The sequence below is a fragment of the Anabrus simplex genome, chromosome 1 (genome assembly GCF_040414725.1).
Source record: "Anabrus simplex isolate iqAnaSimp1 chromosome 1, ASM4041472v1, whole genome shotgun sequence".
Lineage (NCBI taxonomy): Eukaryota > Metazoa > Arthropoda > Insecta > Orthoptera > Tettigoniidae > Anabrus > Anabrus simplex.
In genome coordinates, this window is record NC_090265.1 from 480,116,673 (window position 1) to 480,136,026 (window position 19,354).

At 37.9% G+C, this 19,354-nt stretch overlaps 1 protein-coding gene across 7 annotated transcripts in view; it reads right to left on the reverse strand.

The window, feature by feature from the left end:
• LOC136856974 (uncharacterized) overlaps positions 1–19,354 on the reverse strand; it is a 247,585-nt gene that overhangs the window by 220,070 nt on the left and 8,161 nt on the right. For 4 of the 7 annotated variants that reach the window (XM_067135289.2, XM_067135286.2, XM_067135290.2 and 1 more), the window contains one exon: positions 10,339–10,473. In XM_067135289.2, coding sequence (XP_066991390.1) covers positions 10,339–10,473 — 135 coding nt within the window. The remainder of the gene's footprint in view (positions 1–10,338; positions 10,474–19,354) is intronic. The other 3 variants (XM_067135292.2, XM_067135288.2, XM_067135293.2) reach the window with 1 other exon arrangement.

The window sequence follows — 19,354 nt, forward strand, 5'->3', positions numbered from 1 at the left end:
TAGAGATTTTCTTTAAACTTTCAAGGTTATTTCAGCATTATATGAGGAAGATTTTTTTATATTCTTTTTTTGTATTTTTTGTGCAATTTCACTGTGTGTTTGCAAGATAACAAAAATTCAAACCAAAAAAGTTTGCTTTCTATTTTTATAAGACTTGACTGCAGAACAACTCTTTCTAATCAAAATTATACACATGATAATGTTTACCAGTTTTATAAAACATTTCCTAAACTACTACTGTTTCAGTATAAACACCTAGCACTACAGAATACAGTGGAACCTCGATTCCCATTTTGGGAGGGACCTTGGAAAATAAACGTACAACACAGGAAAATGGGAAATTCGGGAACAAATAAACCAACAATTTGGCTAAACATCACAAAAATGAAATATGTATACTTATAACCTTACAAACGCCCCTAAACCAAACCGAACTACAGCCCCAATGGGCCTTCCGCCTACCAAGTGACCGCCTTCAGTGGAAGGCCTGCAGATTGCGAGGTGACGCATGGTCAGTGTGACCAATCCTCTCTGCCGTTATTCCTGGCTCTCTAGACTGGGGTCGCCATATCACCATTAAATAGCTCCTCAATTAAAGGTAATCGTAGAATGACTGAACCTGGAACCAGCCCTCGTATCCAAAATGCCTGACCTGGCCAGTAATAGAACCTGGACCCTCCAGGTGAGAGGCTGGCAAGTTAGACTGCGGGGCTGGCTTCAAACGTTAATTACCGGCACGCGGCTTAAAAATCTGGAGACTTTACATTCAGTTTTACCGGGAAAACTTTGTCAGTTTCCTCTGAAAACCTAGTCATATTCCTTTGAAAACTTTTTTCAGTTCAACAACTTTGATTAGCCAAACTCTTCGCAAAATCTAATACTCATAACACCAAGCCAAACAACACTCGACCACAAGTAGTTTTTCATTCTCTAATCTAATAAAATAAAGCGCATTAGATACAAAAGTGTCCAACATGATAAACATATTGGCAAAATCTTTTGTTTAAATCTTCCATTGTAATTTGGTCACCGGTATACTGTTTATAGTTTGAGTATGGAAATTTTGTACCGCGTAAATCAGGCCTACGTCTACTTTTAAAGGTTATGTTGAACTCGAGAATATGGTGCCGGAAGTATCAGTCCTCAAGTTCTCAAATGCATTATATTTAGTTCTGCCCGTCAATAATCACAGTCAAATTGGAAAGAGAAAAATATCATTAACAATTCCGAAATTACGATTATTCGCGACCTTGAGCTCAGCTGGAAAGCACGCTCGCTGTACAAGTCGGTACGAGTGCGAAATGATAAAGTTTAAATGTAACGTGTACAAATAAAACGACTGCAGCTTTTATAACATTTTAATACAAAGACGTGAAATTTCCAGTCTTATATTTGAACGAAAACAGTAATAGGCAATCCCAAATACTCCCATGGCTTTATGAATGTAACAATCGTATACGATAATTAAAATACTAAATTTGTGTTACTTAAGGAGCAGTTTTGATTTCTGCCTGAAAACCCAGTGACTATACAGTGGCCTGAGGGAAATGCCGAAAACCTGTTCAGCGATATAGTCGAAAAAAGTAAAAAAAAAAATTACACCTCTAACCCTGGACATAATGAAGACGTTTTGCAAGTACGAACATTTGACGAAACTCGTTCCGTCTTCAAATAGACGTGTCGAAATGCGCTCTGTTTCCTTTGAATTGTCGTGGGCACTCTCTGCTTTATGATTTCCGAGGATTCTGTAAAGAATACTACCCAAATGCGATGCTAAGATGATCCCTTATGCAAGTTCACCGCCGATCGCTTTTCCAGTACAGTACTTCTTCAAATTACCGCAATGACGGGACGTCAACACCAAGATCTGTAAGCACCGTGTGCCGTAGCCGTCCTTTCATAAGATACAGTTTCTTGAAAAACGCAAGATCGAGGATTTAGCATTGATGGGACAAATTTCTGGACGGTCAATCCGGGAAATCGTTTCTTCGAGGAATGGATAATGCGGAATTTTTACAACGTGACTTAATTAGGATGCTCGCGGGACCACGTAATTTGAACGAATAATACGGGAAAACGTGGTTTCTTGGAACGTATAATCGAGGTTCTACTGTATAGCATTGACACTTAGTGTTAATGACTTCACGAAGTTGACTGGGAGGATGTCTGTAACGCATCCCATTGGGATGTATGACAATGCTGCAACAGCCAATCAACTCCAACTGTTCTGTAAATGTATATATTGGGAGAATGTAGTTAGAATTGTGTTTTAGAATACTACTAATATCACAATCACTCATTTTTATAATGGCCTCTAATGATCCTGGCGAATACTATCTGGTGTATTTCTTCCATTTGTATTGCATGGAATTTGTTATTAATTCAAGTATTAACAGAGTATTTTAAACTTTTAAGAGTTCTACTGCTCATTCATAACTACCTAACACAGGTCTTGCACTCCGTTGCTGTGGAGGAATGCCGTGCGGGTTTGTAACGTCATGGAATCGAGTCTAGCGCTCGCATGCGATTCCACGCTGATCCAAGAACCGCTCACGCACAACACTATGTGATAGTCAAGCCAGAGTAGTTAAATGCAAATGCAACTGATGCAATTATGCTGACAATAATTAATATTTATCATTTAAATAAAAAGTTTCACAGTATTTAATTTTAATTCAAAACAACCAATTACTCAAATATGTATTAATATCTGGCAACTAGCACATAACTAGGTCACTTTTTGGGCGGTCTGTAAAAACGGCTGGGCAGCGACCCATTAAAAGGGTATTAGGGAAAAGATTAGCGTTTGTATCATCAATGTATTGGATTTCACGGCTATAAATGCCTGGATTTTATTTTGCCCATTTAAATCAGAAATTTCTCAAAACTGCTTCACTTTGGACTTTAAGACTGCCACACTGTTTGGCGAAGAGGCTACCAGCAATCCTTCCATGCAGTGCAGAGACCACCAGTAACAGCAGTCGCCAGTGCTCATTCTGCCATGTGACAGGTGGTGGTGGTGATTAATGTTTTAAGAGGAAGTACAACTAGGCAACCATCCTCTATATAACACTAATCGGAGGGAAAATATGGAAGGGGTCCGACACTTCGAAAAATGAAGATATCGACCAAAGAAAGACAAGGGCTCCGAAGGGCGTGAAAATGAAAGACTCCCTAGCCCTCGCAAACCTAATAGCATCGGGGTCGGAAAAGAACAAGAGTTGACCAAGGAAGGTTGGATAGGATAGATGAAAGAGATGAGCGTGGCACAAGTAAGTGGAAGTAATGCCAGGACTCAGCTAAGGGCCCCGCGGTCACCAACCCGCGGTCCAAAGTTCAGAGCCCCTGAGGCCCCTTTTAGTCACCTCTTACGACAGGCAGGGAATACCGTGGGTGTTATTGTACCACCCCCACCCACAGGGGGATCATGTGACAGGCCCACCTGTGAAAAATGCCAAGTATCCTACATCATGAAGGGTTACTGCAAGAGATTTGTCAAATCAAGCAGCAAGTGATTTGCTTGCAAAAAGTGTGTCATTGATAATGACAAGCAATTACTGATGTCACAAACAATGCTCTTCCTCTGAAACAAATACAGTATAACCCCGATTTTTCGTTTACCTCAATTTAACGTAAACCCTCATTTAAAGTAAGAAATTTCAAGTCCCGAAAATTACACCATAAAAACAATGCAATTTTATATTCGATTTAACATAATTAACATTACAGCAAAACCTGCATTTAGCCTTAGGAAATTTTAAAATTCGCAAGTATATTTCTATTAGTTATGGATATGGGACATTAAGAACGTATGAAAAAGACGGCATAAGCTTGCTAATGGTGATTCAAGGCATAAGAGGAATTCAGAGCACGGATGCGTAGCGCTTAAATGAAATGTCAGACTGATACACATCTGACCGCAGCTGCTGCAGTACAGTACAGTAGAGTAGAAGTAATGACATGCCCTTTGAAAATTCCTGTATTAATGTGTGCAATACCCTTCAGTTACAATAAGAACCCTTTCACTGATTCATCCGTTGTTACAAGTAAATTTGAGCCGTGTTAGTTTCTCCGCTATCAATATTCATACTCTCGACCCCCATGTTCATATTAACGTGATCAATCATCTTCCGTACCGATTCCTCGTTACATGCACGAGCGATCTCGAACTTAGCCGACCGTGGCCAAAAACTAACAATGACAATGTTCAAACACTCATGATACTTTGCTTGCATGAATGCAGTATGCAGGTGAGCTCTGTTCGAGTGTGTACACCTGTAGCAGCATCAAAGTATAGCGTCAGTTTACGTAAGTTGGCGTCAGTTCGTCTGTTGTGTATCGCATGGATTATCCAGCTCTGTCAGTTTGCTCTAGTTCGTTGTTTTAGTGTTTAGTTGTTTTGTGGCAGCGAAAAGAAAAACTGCGTCAACACCAAAATCTGTAAGTATGCCATAGCCGTCCTTTCATAAGATACAGTTTCTTGAAAAACGCTTGATCAAGTTTTTAGCGTTGATGAGATTGACATTTCTGGACGGTTGATCCGGGAAATAGTTTCTTCGAGGAACAGATAATGCAGGATTTTTAGAACGTGATTTAATTAGGATGCTCACGGGACCACACAATTTGAACAAATAACACGGGAAAAGTTTCCGGGAATGTATAATCGAGGTTCTACTGTACATAACCAGCCGATGAAGTCTGCTGAATTCTGCAGAGACGCGCGTGTAGCGGCAGCTGGTTGTACCTGACGGAGGAAAAGTAACAGTTTTATACACAGCAGGAATATTTTCCTGACAGATCATCTTATTGGATAGATTCGTGGAACAGATATTGCTGACAAATTTTCAACAGATTCTCTGACATTATGATGCCATTTTTAAGTTAATGGTTATTAAACCCGTGGAAATAAAGAGTAACTGAGTAGCTACAGAAAAATATTGCATTACTAAAGCCAACGTTTGGTGTTGGTGTGAAGACAGTATGTTCTTATTGTTTACCCACCTATTCATACAATACAATCTTAAAAATTAGGACCTTCTCCTTATCAAAATTGTTAACATAAAATAAATACATTGGATAGTACGTGTTTCACATATTAATAGTAGGCATCATCAGCCATACTTTTACCTTAGGAATAGATCAGGTACCTGATTGGACATGACTTATGAATACTGTTAAAAACTATGTCTTGTAAAATGGATTAGAGATCGTTAAACAACTATTACAATATCGAACTATTACTTAATAGTTGTGTTAATATTTTGAGTCTAAAAACATGACAATTATTTGAGAATTGTGACACAGGTGGTTGATTCATGATATTAAAAAAATATTACACTAAAGTAAAAAATCTGAAAGTACATTCCAATTAATTGTCAAATGGTGTGTTAAAAACTGGAGGAAAAGTTGAGCATTGGTAAGTATTGATTTTCATTTATATGCTTATAAATTTTGAAGAATTTTCATATGGCGTGGTTCTTTTTGAGATACCCAGTTAGAATGCTGGTGCCGTAGGCTTTATTGGAGTTTGTGTAGATGTCATTAGGCCATCTTTGATGTAGTATTTTGTAGAAAGAGTGTGATAGGTGTGGCTCTTTGTTGTTGAACGTGTTTAAGTGAGCGTACTAGTCGAAAGGGAATGTTGTTGTAGTAAAAGTTGTCAATCGGTGGGTAACCAAGTGTGTGATGAAATTCTGTAATTAGAGTTATTTTGAAAATTTAATGTAGAACCATAATGGGAATTAGAAGGCTAAATAATGGAAGTTAAATGATAAGTGTTGACATTTACCCCTTCGACCGCTGGGATGTTAACTTATGTTGAGAGTTTTAGAGCAACTGGCAGTCGCAGAGTTCTTACTTCGCGTGCTGTATTTTTTGAAGACTTGGTGGAGGGGTTGAGCTTGAGAGGACGTGGTTGCGTGTGAGGGGGAGTTGCCAGCAGCAGGAGAAGGGGAGGGGGGTGGTGTGTGTGTGTGTGTGTGTGTGTGTGTGTGTGTGTGTGTGTGTGTGTGTGTGTGTGTGTGTGTGTGTGTGTTAAGATTGGATGGAGTGTTTACTGATTTGGTGCTAAATATTTTATAAAACCTACTATTCTAAAGGAATGGTTTTCGTAACAGAATTGAAATTTGTTCGTAAAGAGAACTTGTTATGTATTACATCATTTAAGTTTTTGCTTCTGTTAAATCGTTGATCTAAGAAGACGTATAAGTTTTCATATTGCATCATGAGCTTACCTTATTCAATTCTCTTTAAAAAGAAAAAGAAAAAAGGAAAGAAGGAAAATAAGAAAAGAATTGAAAAGAATTGAAAAAGGTAAGCTGACAACAGAATATGAAAACATACATCTTCCTAGATCAAGAATTTAACTAAGACAGAAACTTAAATGACGTAATAGACAACAAAAGTCCTCTTCATTAACAGATTCCAATTCTATTACAAAAACCATTCTTTCAGAATAGTAATTTTTATAAAATATTTAGCACCAAATCAGTTAACACTCCCACTAATCTAACACACACATCACCCCCCTCCTTTTCTCTCTCTGCCAGCAACTCCGCCTCACGCAACGAATAAGCCCTTAGCCACACCTTCAAGCTTAACCCCCTCTACCAAAACTTCACAAATACAACACACAAAGTAAGAGCTCTCTACATAAGTTAACATCTCAGCGGTCGAAGAGGTAAGTGTCAACACTTATCATTTAACTTCCACTATTTAACCCCCTAATTCAAATTATGGTTCTTCATTAAATTTTTAAAATAACTCCTTAATTACAGAATTTCATCACACACTTGACTACCAACCGATTGACAACTTTTACTACAATAACGTTCCCTTTCAACTAGTACGCTCACTTCAACACGTCCAACAACAAACAGCCACACCTATCACAAACTCTTCCCACAAATACTACATCAAAGAAGATTGCCGATTGGCACCTACACAAACTCCAATGTAGCCTACGGCACCAGCATTCTAACTAATATCTCAGAAAGAACCACGCCACATCAAAATTCTTCAAAATTTATAAGCATATAAACAAAAATCAATACTTATCAACTTCAAGAACTAAGGACTATTACCAATGCTCAACTTTCCTCAAATTTTTAGCAAAACGCCATTTCATAATTAACTGGAATGTGCTTTCTGATTTTTAACTTTATTGTAATATCTTTTAATATCAAGAATCAACCACCTGTGTCACAATTCTCAAATAATTGTCATGATTTAAGCTCAAATGTTAAGTAATAGATTACTACATTTTATATAGTAATACAGTAGAACCTCGATAATTCGAAATCGGTTAATTCAAAATCCCGCCAATTCGAAGAAGCTCTCGTTCCCGGAAACATGAGACACAGTTTTACATGTTATTTTAATTGTTTAATTCGAAATGCGGATAATTCGTAATTCGAAGTACAATGTCGGCCCCATTACCGAAATTCAGACCTTTAATTCGAAACTGCCTTTACATTTTAAAACAATAGTATGTTACAGAGTAATTTCAACTCGAAATTTTTTCCGCTCCGCGTCATAATAGATCGCGCGTTCCGGAACGTGGAGGGGTAGCTTTCCGCACTTTCACTCACTTCGGTGGGTCTACAGTGCGCTTCATGATTGCTAAGTTGAATGAAATCGGAATTCTTTTGTATTCAACCTTTTAAGGAACACCGTAATATCACACAACAGGCAGTGTGCGGGGAAAATAGAATCCGCGAACACTGGCGATGCCAACAGTTGACGAAAAAACGTGGCTCATATAATAAATTCGTAGGCACCGAACAATATTGTCATTGCCGGTGAAACTGCACTGCTTTATGTTAATGCGAGCCCAAACGGTCTTATGGTTTTAAAGGAGAAATTGCCAGCCGCGAAATCGCACAAGTGTGATGGATGGGGGTCATAGTAGTGCGTTGCAATGCACATGGAAGCGAGATACTTTATCCCGTCGTCATAGGAAAGTTCGATAAGCTACAATATTTTAAGAGCGTCGGGCACTTTCCATGCCAGTACAAAGCATCTATAATAAAAATGCAAACAGTACAGAAATCCAAAAAATAATGCATTTGCACACGGGAACCGGCATAATATATCCTCATCTTTGAATTGTGCGATTTTTTTTCTTTTGTTGGGTGAGGTTATGTTTGTCAGTGATTTATCCAAGTGCATTATTTGAACATTCTAAATAAACCTTGTTGGATACATTTCGGAAATAGTTCTTTTCCATGGCATTTGAAAGGTTTAAACTGCGAATCGACGTGACTGCATGTATTAATGGGTCTTAGAATACTTTGTGACGCGGCAAGTGCTTACATTTCTGAAGTACGAGCGAAGTGCTGGCGGGAAATCGTACAAGGATAGAGTCATAGGAAAGTTCGATTTTAAGGGCATCGGGTACTTTCTGTGTAAATACAAGGCATCTAAAATGCATACAGTATAGTAATCCAATTAATAAAGCACTTGCACATGGGAGCCAGCATAGATTTCTCCTCGTCTTTGTATCGTGCTTTTTTTTTTTTCTTTCTTGCGTTGCGTGAGGTTATGTTTACCAGCGAGATATCCGAGTGCATTATTTGAATACTGTAAATGCACCTTCTTGGATACATTTTGGAAATAGTTCTTTTTTCATGGCATTTGAAAGGTAGTATAAATTGTGAATTAAGCTTAACTGCATGCAGTAACAGGCCTTAGAATATTTTGTAACGCGACAAGGGTTGGTACTTCTGAATTGCGAATTGGCGGTTAATTCGAAATCACGTAATTCGAAGTCCGATTTGAATTAATGAGGTTTTACTGTAGTTGTTTAACAATCTCTAATCCATTTTACAAGACATAGTTTAAACAGTATTGATAAGTCATGTCTAATCAGGTGCCTGATCTATTCTTAAGGTAAAAATATGGCTGATGATGCCTACTATTGACAGGCAAAACATTTATCATCCAATGTTATTAATTTTATGTTAACAATTTTGATAAGGACAGAGTCCTAATTTTTAAGATTGTGTTGTACTGAATAGGTGGGTAAAAAATAAAAATATAGGCTACTAGTGTTATTTAATACAAATACTTTCAATACAGATCCAAAAATGAATTTTATCACGTGTAAAGACAAAGATAGTCTAAAAATGCATACTGTATAAAAAAGGCATACATATGGTTTTTCCTCTCATTGCTATCTTTCTTATATATGACTTGCTACCGTTACATCTCTTTTCGCACCAATTTCCTACAATTGTAATCCGATTAAAATTTCAGGCCAGCTGTCAACGAAGAAACTGGTTTCCCATCTGATATAGAGACAGCTGAAAGGAAATTGGAAGTAATAAATACCGAAGTGGCAAGTCACTTCTATTATCAGCCAGTCGAACATGCTGAAAAGTTTTAATATTGAAGAATTGAAGGGTGCAGCCGAACAACAGGACAAGCACCAATTTCAGCAACGTAGAAATTGCCGAGGAACATCGAGATTACGGCCTCTAACATGACTCAGTCTGTTAAAGGTGAAATCCAATAGGTAGTGAGGCAGGCACGATTTAGTTGAACAAGCCGTATTTTGTGTAGTAGAACAGGACACGTTCCAATAAAAGCACTGTCATTTCATGCAGTCTCTGCTAACCAGTCTGGGCTTTCCTTCGTCCCGAGTCTAACGTTTCTTTGTGCTTTCTCCATCTTTATTCAACTCACTCCTGTTTGGTACAGTATTGACTAAGCGGTTTATCCATCTCTATTTACTGTGGTTAAGTCAATATGGACACAATACTGGCCATGATTATTAATAATAAACTCAATGGTTACTTACGCACGCAACTAAAAAATGTTCTCACGTAACTATTATTTCTTCGACTATACACACACACACACACACACACATCAAGCTACATCCCATGCATTAGCAGAGGAACACGTACAAAGAAGTCACTAGTTATATTTATCTTATCACACGACACTTGACGAGGCACAAATCTTTCATTAAAATATATGAAAGGTTTCACAATCTAGCATATTACATTGTGCTTCTAATGTGAGAACGGGCTTCTCAAAACTATTTTCTGCACGAAGTAGAATGGAACAGAGGGACACGTGCACAGTCAATCCTAGGTGGAAGCAGCAAGAGCTGAAGTCTTTTCAGCTATTTACTTTTGCATCTCCTGCAGAAAGTGTTCAGTGGACCTTGTCCCATTGTTCAGCCGTACCCTTTACCATCTAGAAATATAGCAAGCTAAGCTTGAATTATAACTATTTACTATCAAATAAAACTCTTTTACCCTGCCAAAATGTTTCTACAATGAGAGAATTTTTGCTTTTTTATTTTGTCAATATAAAATTATAAATACTTACAAAATTTCCTTCATGATGTAATCTGGAAAGTTGCCCTCTTCGAAGTACTGGCTGGGATGAGGTACATTGTTTCCTTTGACTGTGATGGCTTTGCTGTCACGATATTTGTCCACCTCCTCAGGAGCCCTGGAATCACTACTACTGGTATAGGGTATATTACTAAACACAGCTAACAAAACAGGATGTATATAATTAACAATTTTATATATTATTAACAGAACATTATCTGAGAACAGTCCAGTACATTCAAAGGGAACTGAAAATTTTGAAAAAACAAATTTCTTTTTGATTGTCATCCTGCATTTAAATTCAAAAGATCTAAGGTTAAAAGAAAATGATTCTGTATAGCAATGCTTGCACGGAAACCTCCATATTTCCAAATCAAACCAATTCTGGAACATGTGGTTTCCACGAATGTTTAATGAAACTCATTCCCATGTACAGAATTGCATAACAATAGAGCCTTGAGCGCTCAGGCAAAGATTAATGCCACCATATCAGCAAAGACTTGTGATTAATTTCACTTCATGTATATTTACTCCCGTATTAGACCCTTCCCCCCCCCCCACCTTTACAGCCAAAAAACGTAAAAAGAGTTCCAATATGTAATAACCTCAAATTTTGTGCAGCCTTCTAGACTATAAAGAGCTAACAATTTTACATGTGAACATTCTACACTATTCTTCAACAAACTTATGAATGCATTCCAGTTATACTGGCTATTTTTGTAAGAAGGCAGTATTTCTAAATATATAGAGACAAATGGTGATCAGGACTTTCAGGTCTACAGATAAAGTAAATATAGTCAGTTTTAGTTACTCGTATATCATTCATACATCTAATTCCTCTGATGAGGTTGACGTCAGCAAGAGCATGCGGTCATAAAAACTCGCTACGAAGATTCGTCTCACTGTAGAAAAAAGGGATAAGGGTATCGTATTATATTAAGCAATACTGGTACAAATCAACTTAATCGCCAGTCATTTGTCAGTTGAGCAGTAGGTCCACCACACAGTAAACTTGAATAAACCTAATCACTGCTTTTCATTTGAATTATCGTCTTGCGCTGCAAACTTCCATTCCCGGCGTGTCGTTATTCCAAGCGACATCTTCACTGCCATTCACTGCAATTGAGAGCATTCGAGGTTCCGTTTTTTTTAACCTTTAAAAAATACAGAAGTAGTCTATTATAGCAAGAACTTATAATTGCGAAAAATTTACTCGCTATAGCGGATTGTCGTTATATCCGCTTTTTTTTAAAGGTCAAGAAAACCTCATACACATTAAAATTGGTACGAAACTGCAATCAGTTCATTCAAAACTTGCATTTTCGCAGATGATATCTACAATATGGTTTACTTGTTTGTTATTTTTTTAAATTCAATACGTTAGAGTGGATGTTTATTTTCATTCTGAAAAGTTGCAGTATCACTCCAAGGGCCTCTGTGGCAAAAGTTTCAGTTGTCTCCTTTAAAAAGAGTCACCTAAGCTAACCGTATATGTATCATGAAAATGTATTTCAAGTGCATGAAGGAAAATGATAACCTCCTCGCTACAAATTTACATGGGAGAAGGCTTTACAAAATTTAACTAGACGCAAGAAAATATAAACTATCCTCTGAAATCAGCGATTTACTCTGTCATATCTTGAAGAATAAACTGACAATATAATATATTGTTTGAAGAAAACTGAAACATTTGCCACAGAGGGCTCTGGAGTGATACTATAACCTTTTCAGAACGAAATATTTTGTATCATTTCTTATAACTGCACTTCAATACAGAACAAAAATGAAACTTATAGCTTATAAATATCTTGAGGTGTACCCCATTCTTACTTAATTGCAGTATTTAGCATAAAATTAAGTGATCGTTTATTTCAGTCTATTTTTAAGAAATGAACACTGCTATCCGACACATTTATGAATTTATTACAAAAACATGTTCTCTTTCATTTGCATTTTTGCTTAACGGAACAGCAGTCTGCGGATATTATTATTCGACTCCGACATCGTCTTCAAATTTAAAGATATGCATTTCATTAATGTTTCCGTATTGAACCGAGATCAACGATAAGATATCTATTAGGTTCAACCTTTTCAATACTAATTAGGTACGTGTTTATGTTACAAATACCTTTTATTCAACTTGGGGAACGGTTTCGACATATATAATATCAGCCATGTGTTTGAGTCATCAGTACATAGACTGGTTTGATGCAGCTCTCCATGCCACCCTATCCTGTGCTAACCTTTTCATTTCTACGTAACTATTGCATCCTACATCTGCTCTAATCTGCTTGTCATATTCATACCTTGGTCTACCCCTACCATTCTTACCACCTACACTTCCTTCAAAAACCAACTGAACAAGTCCTGGGTGTCTTCAGATGTGTCCTATCATTCTATCTCTTTTTCTCGTCAAATTTAGCCAAATCGATCTCCTCTCGCCAATTCGATTCAGTATCTCTTCATTCGTGATTCGATCTATCCATCTCACCTTCAGCATTCTTCTGTAACACCACATTTCAAAAGCTTCTATTCTCTTTCTTTCTGAGCTAGTTATCGTCCATGTTTCACTTCCATACAATGCCACGCTCCACACAAAAGTCTTCAAAAACATCTTTAATTCTGATATCAATGTTTGAAGTGAGCAAATTTCTTTTCTTAAGAAAGTTCTTCCTTGCTTGTGCTAGTCTACAGTTTATGTCCTTACTTCTGCCATCGTTGGTTATTTTACTACCTAAGTAACAATATTCATCTACTTCCTTTAAGACTTCATTTCCTAATCTAATATTTCCTGCATCACCTGCCTTCGTTCGACTGCACTCCATTACTTTTGTTTTGGACTTATTTATTTTCAACTTGTAAATCTGACGTAGTGACACATTGAAGTAAAGAAAGTCTCTCACTATTCAAAGAATAAAAGAAGGTTCTTCAACACAGTCTTCGTGCATCCATTCAATAGAAGGCTCCAATAGGCTTCAAAAGTAAAGAGTCAATTTAAAACACTCACACGTGCTATGCGTCACCCAGAGCGTCAAGAACTTATTTGAGCCACTTTCAATTTATACCTGATAAAATTTTAATACTGATGAATATGAAATCAGGCAGTGGTAAAAGACGTTAAGTCTTGTGAGAAGGAGATAAAATGTGGTAGGTCTGGAGGGGAGGAAGATGGGGGGAAGAAAAAGATCTTGTTAGGGGATTAGTAGGTTTAAGGTGGGTCTTGTGAACAATGTGGTGGGGATTTTTAACATGATAAATATTGACCTGCTATTCAGAATATTAAAATACTTAAATACTTTAATTAAAAAATCAAATAGAATGTTAGTTTCTTTTGAGATTTCGTTCAGATTTGAATTGGAGTTGAACTGGTCTAAGTGAATGAAGCAATTTTCTGCGACGTCAAGAATAGGGCCTTTGTCCATATTCATGAGAACCTCTATCTTGTTGTATGTTACCGAAGCTATGCTTTGACTCTTGAATATGCTGGCCAACTGCCGAGTATCCATTATATTTTGTAGCATTAACATGTTCCATGTATCTGATTTTGAAGTTCCTCCCTGTTTGACCAATGTACGAGGATTGACAGTTTTGAGATTGGAACCTGTCGACACCTGATTTTTTGATAAATGTTAGTTTATTTAATTTATTTCTATTGTTAGTTCAATATGCGATTTTGGTGTTGTGTTTCTTCAGAATATTTGTATCTACATAAATATCTTCCTTGAATGTGAAAGTTGAATAATAATCAGGTTTAATTTTCTCCCTAGTTAGAGTTGAATTTAGGCAAAATTTTCGTTTCTTGATAAATGCATTGTCATAACAGTTATATATGGCTATGAAGCGGATTGTATTCAATTATTTAAATTTACTGTATTAAGTGGTATACTGAATTCCCTGTCTACCATACTGTTGTAGGTAGCATACTTGTGTGCTTTGGGATGAAAATAATTTTTCTTGATAGTAGTGGCTGTCTGTGTTGGTTTTCTGTAAATTTCGTATTCTATTGATGAAGGAAGTCTTTAATGGGAGATCCAGAAAATTTATGCTTCTGTTTGTCTTAGATTCCAGAGTGAACTTTATCTGCGGATCAATATTGTTTAAACTGTTAGGAGTGGTGGCAGCATCAGCAATTCCTTCGTCAAGGATAACGAGTGTATCATCCACAAATCTGGCCCAAAATTATGTTTGTGAAGTCACTGCTGTCATTAATTGTTATATGCTCTAAATAGTCAATATATATCTCAGCTAAAAATTCCTGAAGCTGGTGATCCCATAGCTAAGACATCTTGTTGGTATATGCAATTACTGAAACTGAAGAAATTTCAAGATTTCCATGAAATCCTGGACCTCAAGTTTACTTATTTATTTGCTAGTTGTTTTACGTCGCACCGACACAGATAGGTCTTATTGCGACGATGGGACAGGAAAGGGCTAGGATTGGGAAGGAAGCGGCCGTGGCCTTAAGGTACAGCCCCAGCATTCGCCTGGTGTGAAAAAGGGAAACCACGGAAAACCATCTTCAGAGCTGCCGATAGTGGGGTTCGAACCTACTACCTCCCGAATACTGGCTGCACTTAAGCGACTGCAGCTATCGAGCTTGGTATCAAGTTTACTGAGGTTGCTGTATTTATTTAGATTGTTTTGGATTATAGGAAAGAGTTTCTTATTATAGATGCTTGGATACATATTTGTTATGTCGAAAGAATGCATCGAGTATTAAGGTTGCATTTCAAAGTCATCTTCCTCCCCTCCAGACCTACTACATTTTATATCTCCTCATAAGACTAACATCTTTTACCACTGCCTGATTTCATATTCATCAGTATTAAAATTTTATCAGGTATAAATTACAAGTGACTCAAATAAGTTCTCGACGCTCTGGTTGACGCATAGCATGTGCAGTGTTTTAAATTGACTACTTTTGAAGCCTATCGGAGCCTTCTATTGAACGGATGCACAAAGACTACGTATTGAAGAACCTTCTTTTATTCTTTGAATAGTGAGACTGTTTACTTCAATGTGTCACTGCGCCAGATTTAATTATTAAGCCGTTACTCCTCTGTTATAACACATGGTGTGAATGGTCAGTTACAGATTGTCTTTGCTTATATATTTGTGATTTTAGGGCTGATGACATATGTCAAAACCAGTCCCCAAGTTGAATAAAAGGTATTTGTAACAAACACGTACCTAATTAGTATTGAAAAGGTTGAACCTAATAGAGATCTTGTCGATCTCAGTTCAATACGGAGGTTCAATCAGGAGGGTTGATCAGTAATGCTCTAAGGGATTGAACATTTTACTTTTCCTTTTTTTTCATAGAAATTAATTTTTTACGTGACAATGTTGCTTTTCCATAATAATTGCCTCACAATTAATATACCACAGTGGTTTTGTACTCGTTTCTCCAATTAACTCCTTAAAGTTGTTTCTTATAGCAATAGAATTCCTTTCTCTGAAGATCAGATTTTTCTATCCTTGCCCACAACAAAACAGTACAGCAATTCTCGACCCAGCATAGTATGTATCACGCAATATTTTCTCTCTGATGCTTCAATAACATTGCCGGTTTTACATCCCTCTACTACCAACAAGAATGACACGTCTAAGCATCTCGAAATATCACCAACTAAACCAGGAGCAAACCCACCAGTTAGGGCTCAGAAGGCCAGTCCTCAACTGCCCAAGACAATTTTTCTCCTGAAATTAAAGCATCTATCTGCTCCAGTAAACCAGGTGCAGTTGTGTAGAAGCCTCCACCAGTTTGTCATGTCCATCCACAGCTGTTCATGGCCCTTCAATTTAGAATGCGTTGCAGCAGTTTAAAACTGAAAACCAGTTACCCTTTGATCCTTTTGCTTGTTATTTATCTGGTATTAATGATTTTAAAATACTGTATGTGATAGGAGGCAGCGGTAGTTTTAATAGCAAATCTGAAGACCAAACTATACAGACCTGCAACATCCATTCACAGAATCTTAAGTATGGTCGTGCATGACATTTTAGAGAGGGCAGAGCCTGACATTAAACACCTTTTGCTTTCTCCCAGGTGATCTCAAGAGCCAAGCAAGGACTCTTGAGGGTCCCACGTACCACTAGTGCACGATTCAGATCTGCAGAAAAAACACCAAAACTCAGGTGTGAAGCACCTGACTACTCTCAAGCTACCACTATTTAAAAATATTAGTATGCAGTCTTATTTTTAGTACAGAACACCTTCATTTTAGGTTTTTTTTTTTTGACATTTTTCTCTGCTTCAAGATCAACAGTTAAATGTGCAGCATCAATGTGTTACTCTCCCTATCGTTCCTTTCGTGATTACTCAATAGGACCAGCAATCTGATGTTGCCTGCACAGAAGACACTTTTTTCTCATGCCCACTTTGCAGATTCTGAACACAGACTAATGGTGTGAATCCTGCTTCACATGCAAGCAATCATTGTGCAAGAAGGAAAGTTCACTAGAATAACTGGAAACACCCACTTCCCACCAAAAATATATTTGGTAAGGTTATTAATGGTAGATTCAGAATATTTTTATTTTCATGTTTACATTTCTGCAGTATTTAGAATAAATTAGCCACCTCTCGATCAACAAGTAATCTATCATAAAACTTTACTTACTTATTTCCTGTATCTCTTAAGTGGAGCATAGGGCATCAATGAACTTCCGCCACCGGACTCTTCTGCGCCATCGTCCTGATCTCTGTCCAGGTCTTCCCTCCTTTCTCCATCCCTTCTGCTATTACGCTCCTCCTCCATGTGTTTCTTGGCCTGCCTCTTCTCCTGCTACCTTGTGGGTTCCATTCCAGGGCTTGTCTTGCTATGTTGTCTTTATCTCGCTGTAATGTATGCCCGATCCACTTCCATTTCCTACGACGCATCTCAATATCAATGGGTATTTGATGGGTTTTTTCCTCCCACAGTTCTTCATTGGAGATTACTTGTGGCCACCATATCCTCAGGATATTCCTCAAACTTCTGTTCACAAATGTTTAAAGTCTGCTAATCAATTGTTTGTTAGTCTTCCATGTTTCACACCTATAGAACAGTACTGACTTGACATTTGTATTGTAGATACGTAGTTTGGTATAGGTGTTAAGTTCCCTTGATTTCCAGATTGCTCTCGGCATTGCAAATGCTCTTTGAGCCTTATTTATTCTATTTCCTATATCCTCTACAGTTCCTCCCTCAGGGGTGACTATACTCCCCAGGTAGCAAAACTAATTGACTTGTTCGATCTCTTGGTTTCCTAAAAATAATAGTGCCTTATTTTAACGCATCTCCTTGGTTTTCTTTCCATTTATCTTCAATCCCACCTCTGATGCTTCGGTTTTTAAATCATTCAGCTTTGCTTCCATACCCTTAAAACTATTGGCTAGCAAACAAGTCATCCGCAAAGTCCAAGTCCTCCAACCTGCCTGTCAGTCCCCATGGAATTCCTCTTCGGCGATTCATTGCCCTCTTCATAAGATCCAGCACCATCAGAAATAGTATTGGTAATCATAAAACTAAATCACATATTTTCAGCAAAACTTTACAAAGAAGCACACAAGGATTAGAAACATGAGCCATCACTAGGTGGCGCACACGAGTTCACTGTCTCACTAGTAGCGCTGAGAGGAACAACAATGCTGCCAATTGTTGCTTTGGACCCTTTCTTTGCTATAGCTGTGTCTTCTTGTTGGTTTGGAATGGCTGTGTGTGGAGGTTGTGACATTAAGGTGAACAAGTTTTCAAGCGATTTTAAGGAGAATCATGCCAAATTAAATATGTTCCATCAACAACCTAATTACTATAACCAAGAATTGCTCCAAGTGTGGTCGCAGTGTCAAATTGTGTACCCTTAGAGACAAAAAAGTTTTTACGTGCCGTCATTGCGTTGATAGCGGGAAAGAGTGCGGGTGGAAAGAGAATGCGAGAAAAAAACATTCTTTGCTTACTCCAAACTTGCCATATTTGACATCTCTCTATTTTTTGTCCTTGGGTGCAATCTGCCCAAGTCTATCACTCCTTTCATCAAGCAAGAATTAGGTTTATCTTCAAAGACTATAGTCGACTGGTGTAGTTTTTGTCGGGAGGTGTGCATTCATTAGGTACACACCAATAGGCAGAAAATTGGTGGGGTCCCGACGTTTTCGTCAAAATTGACTAGTCGTCAAAATCTACTAAAGTAAGTTTGAGAAATCCAAATACAAGAGGATGACATACTGAGGGACAGTGAATGTTTGGTGTTTTTTTTTTTTTTTTTTTTTTTTTTTTTCTAGGGGCTTTACGTCGCACCGACACAGATAGGTCTTATAGCGACGATGGGATAGGAAAGGCCTAGGAGTTGGAAGGAAGCGGCCGTGGCCTTAATTAAGGTACAGCCCCAGCATTTGCCTGGTGTGAAAATGGGAAACAGCGGAAAACCATCTTCAGGGCTGCCGACAGTGGGATTCGAACCTACTGTCTCCCGGATGCAAGCTCACAGCCGCGCGCCTCGACGCGCACGGCCAACTCGCCCGGTTTGGTGGTGTTTAACGGGGCAAATGTAAAAACGTTTTCATTGTGCCTGTTGAAAGACGCAACAAGGATACGTTGTTTGCCATTATCAAAGACTGGGTTTTGCCAGGAAGTATCATAATAAGTAACTGCTGGAAGGCATACGATTGCCTGGAGAACGAAGGTTACGTACATTTATGAGTTAACCACTCAATTCAGTTCATAGACAGCGGGTGCAGTGGGCGTGTGAACAGAGGCAATAGCAGGGTCATGCCTAATGATAGGCCATCTGTTCACACGCAAACACTGAAAACTGGCGGCGCCACATGAAGCATGGGAGTTTCTCTATTCCAGGATTTGTTGGTTAAATTGCAGAGTTTCTGTTCAACTCTAACTTTTCCTTAGATACTTGTGTGCACAAGTTCTTTAAGGCTGCTGGTGAACTGTACCCTGTTCTCCATTAATTTATCCTTAATGCCACCACTGAACTGTAGGTTTCAATGATTAATAAATTTTTAAGTATTT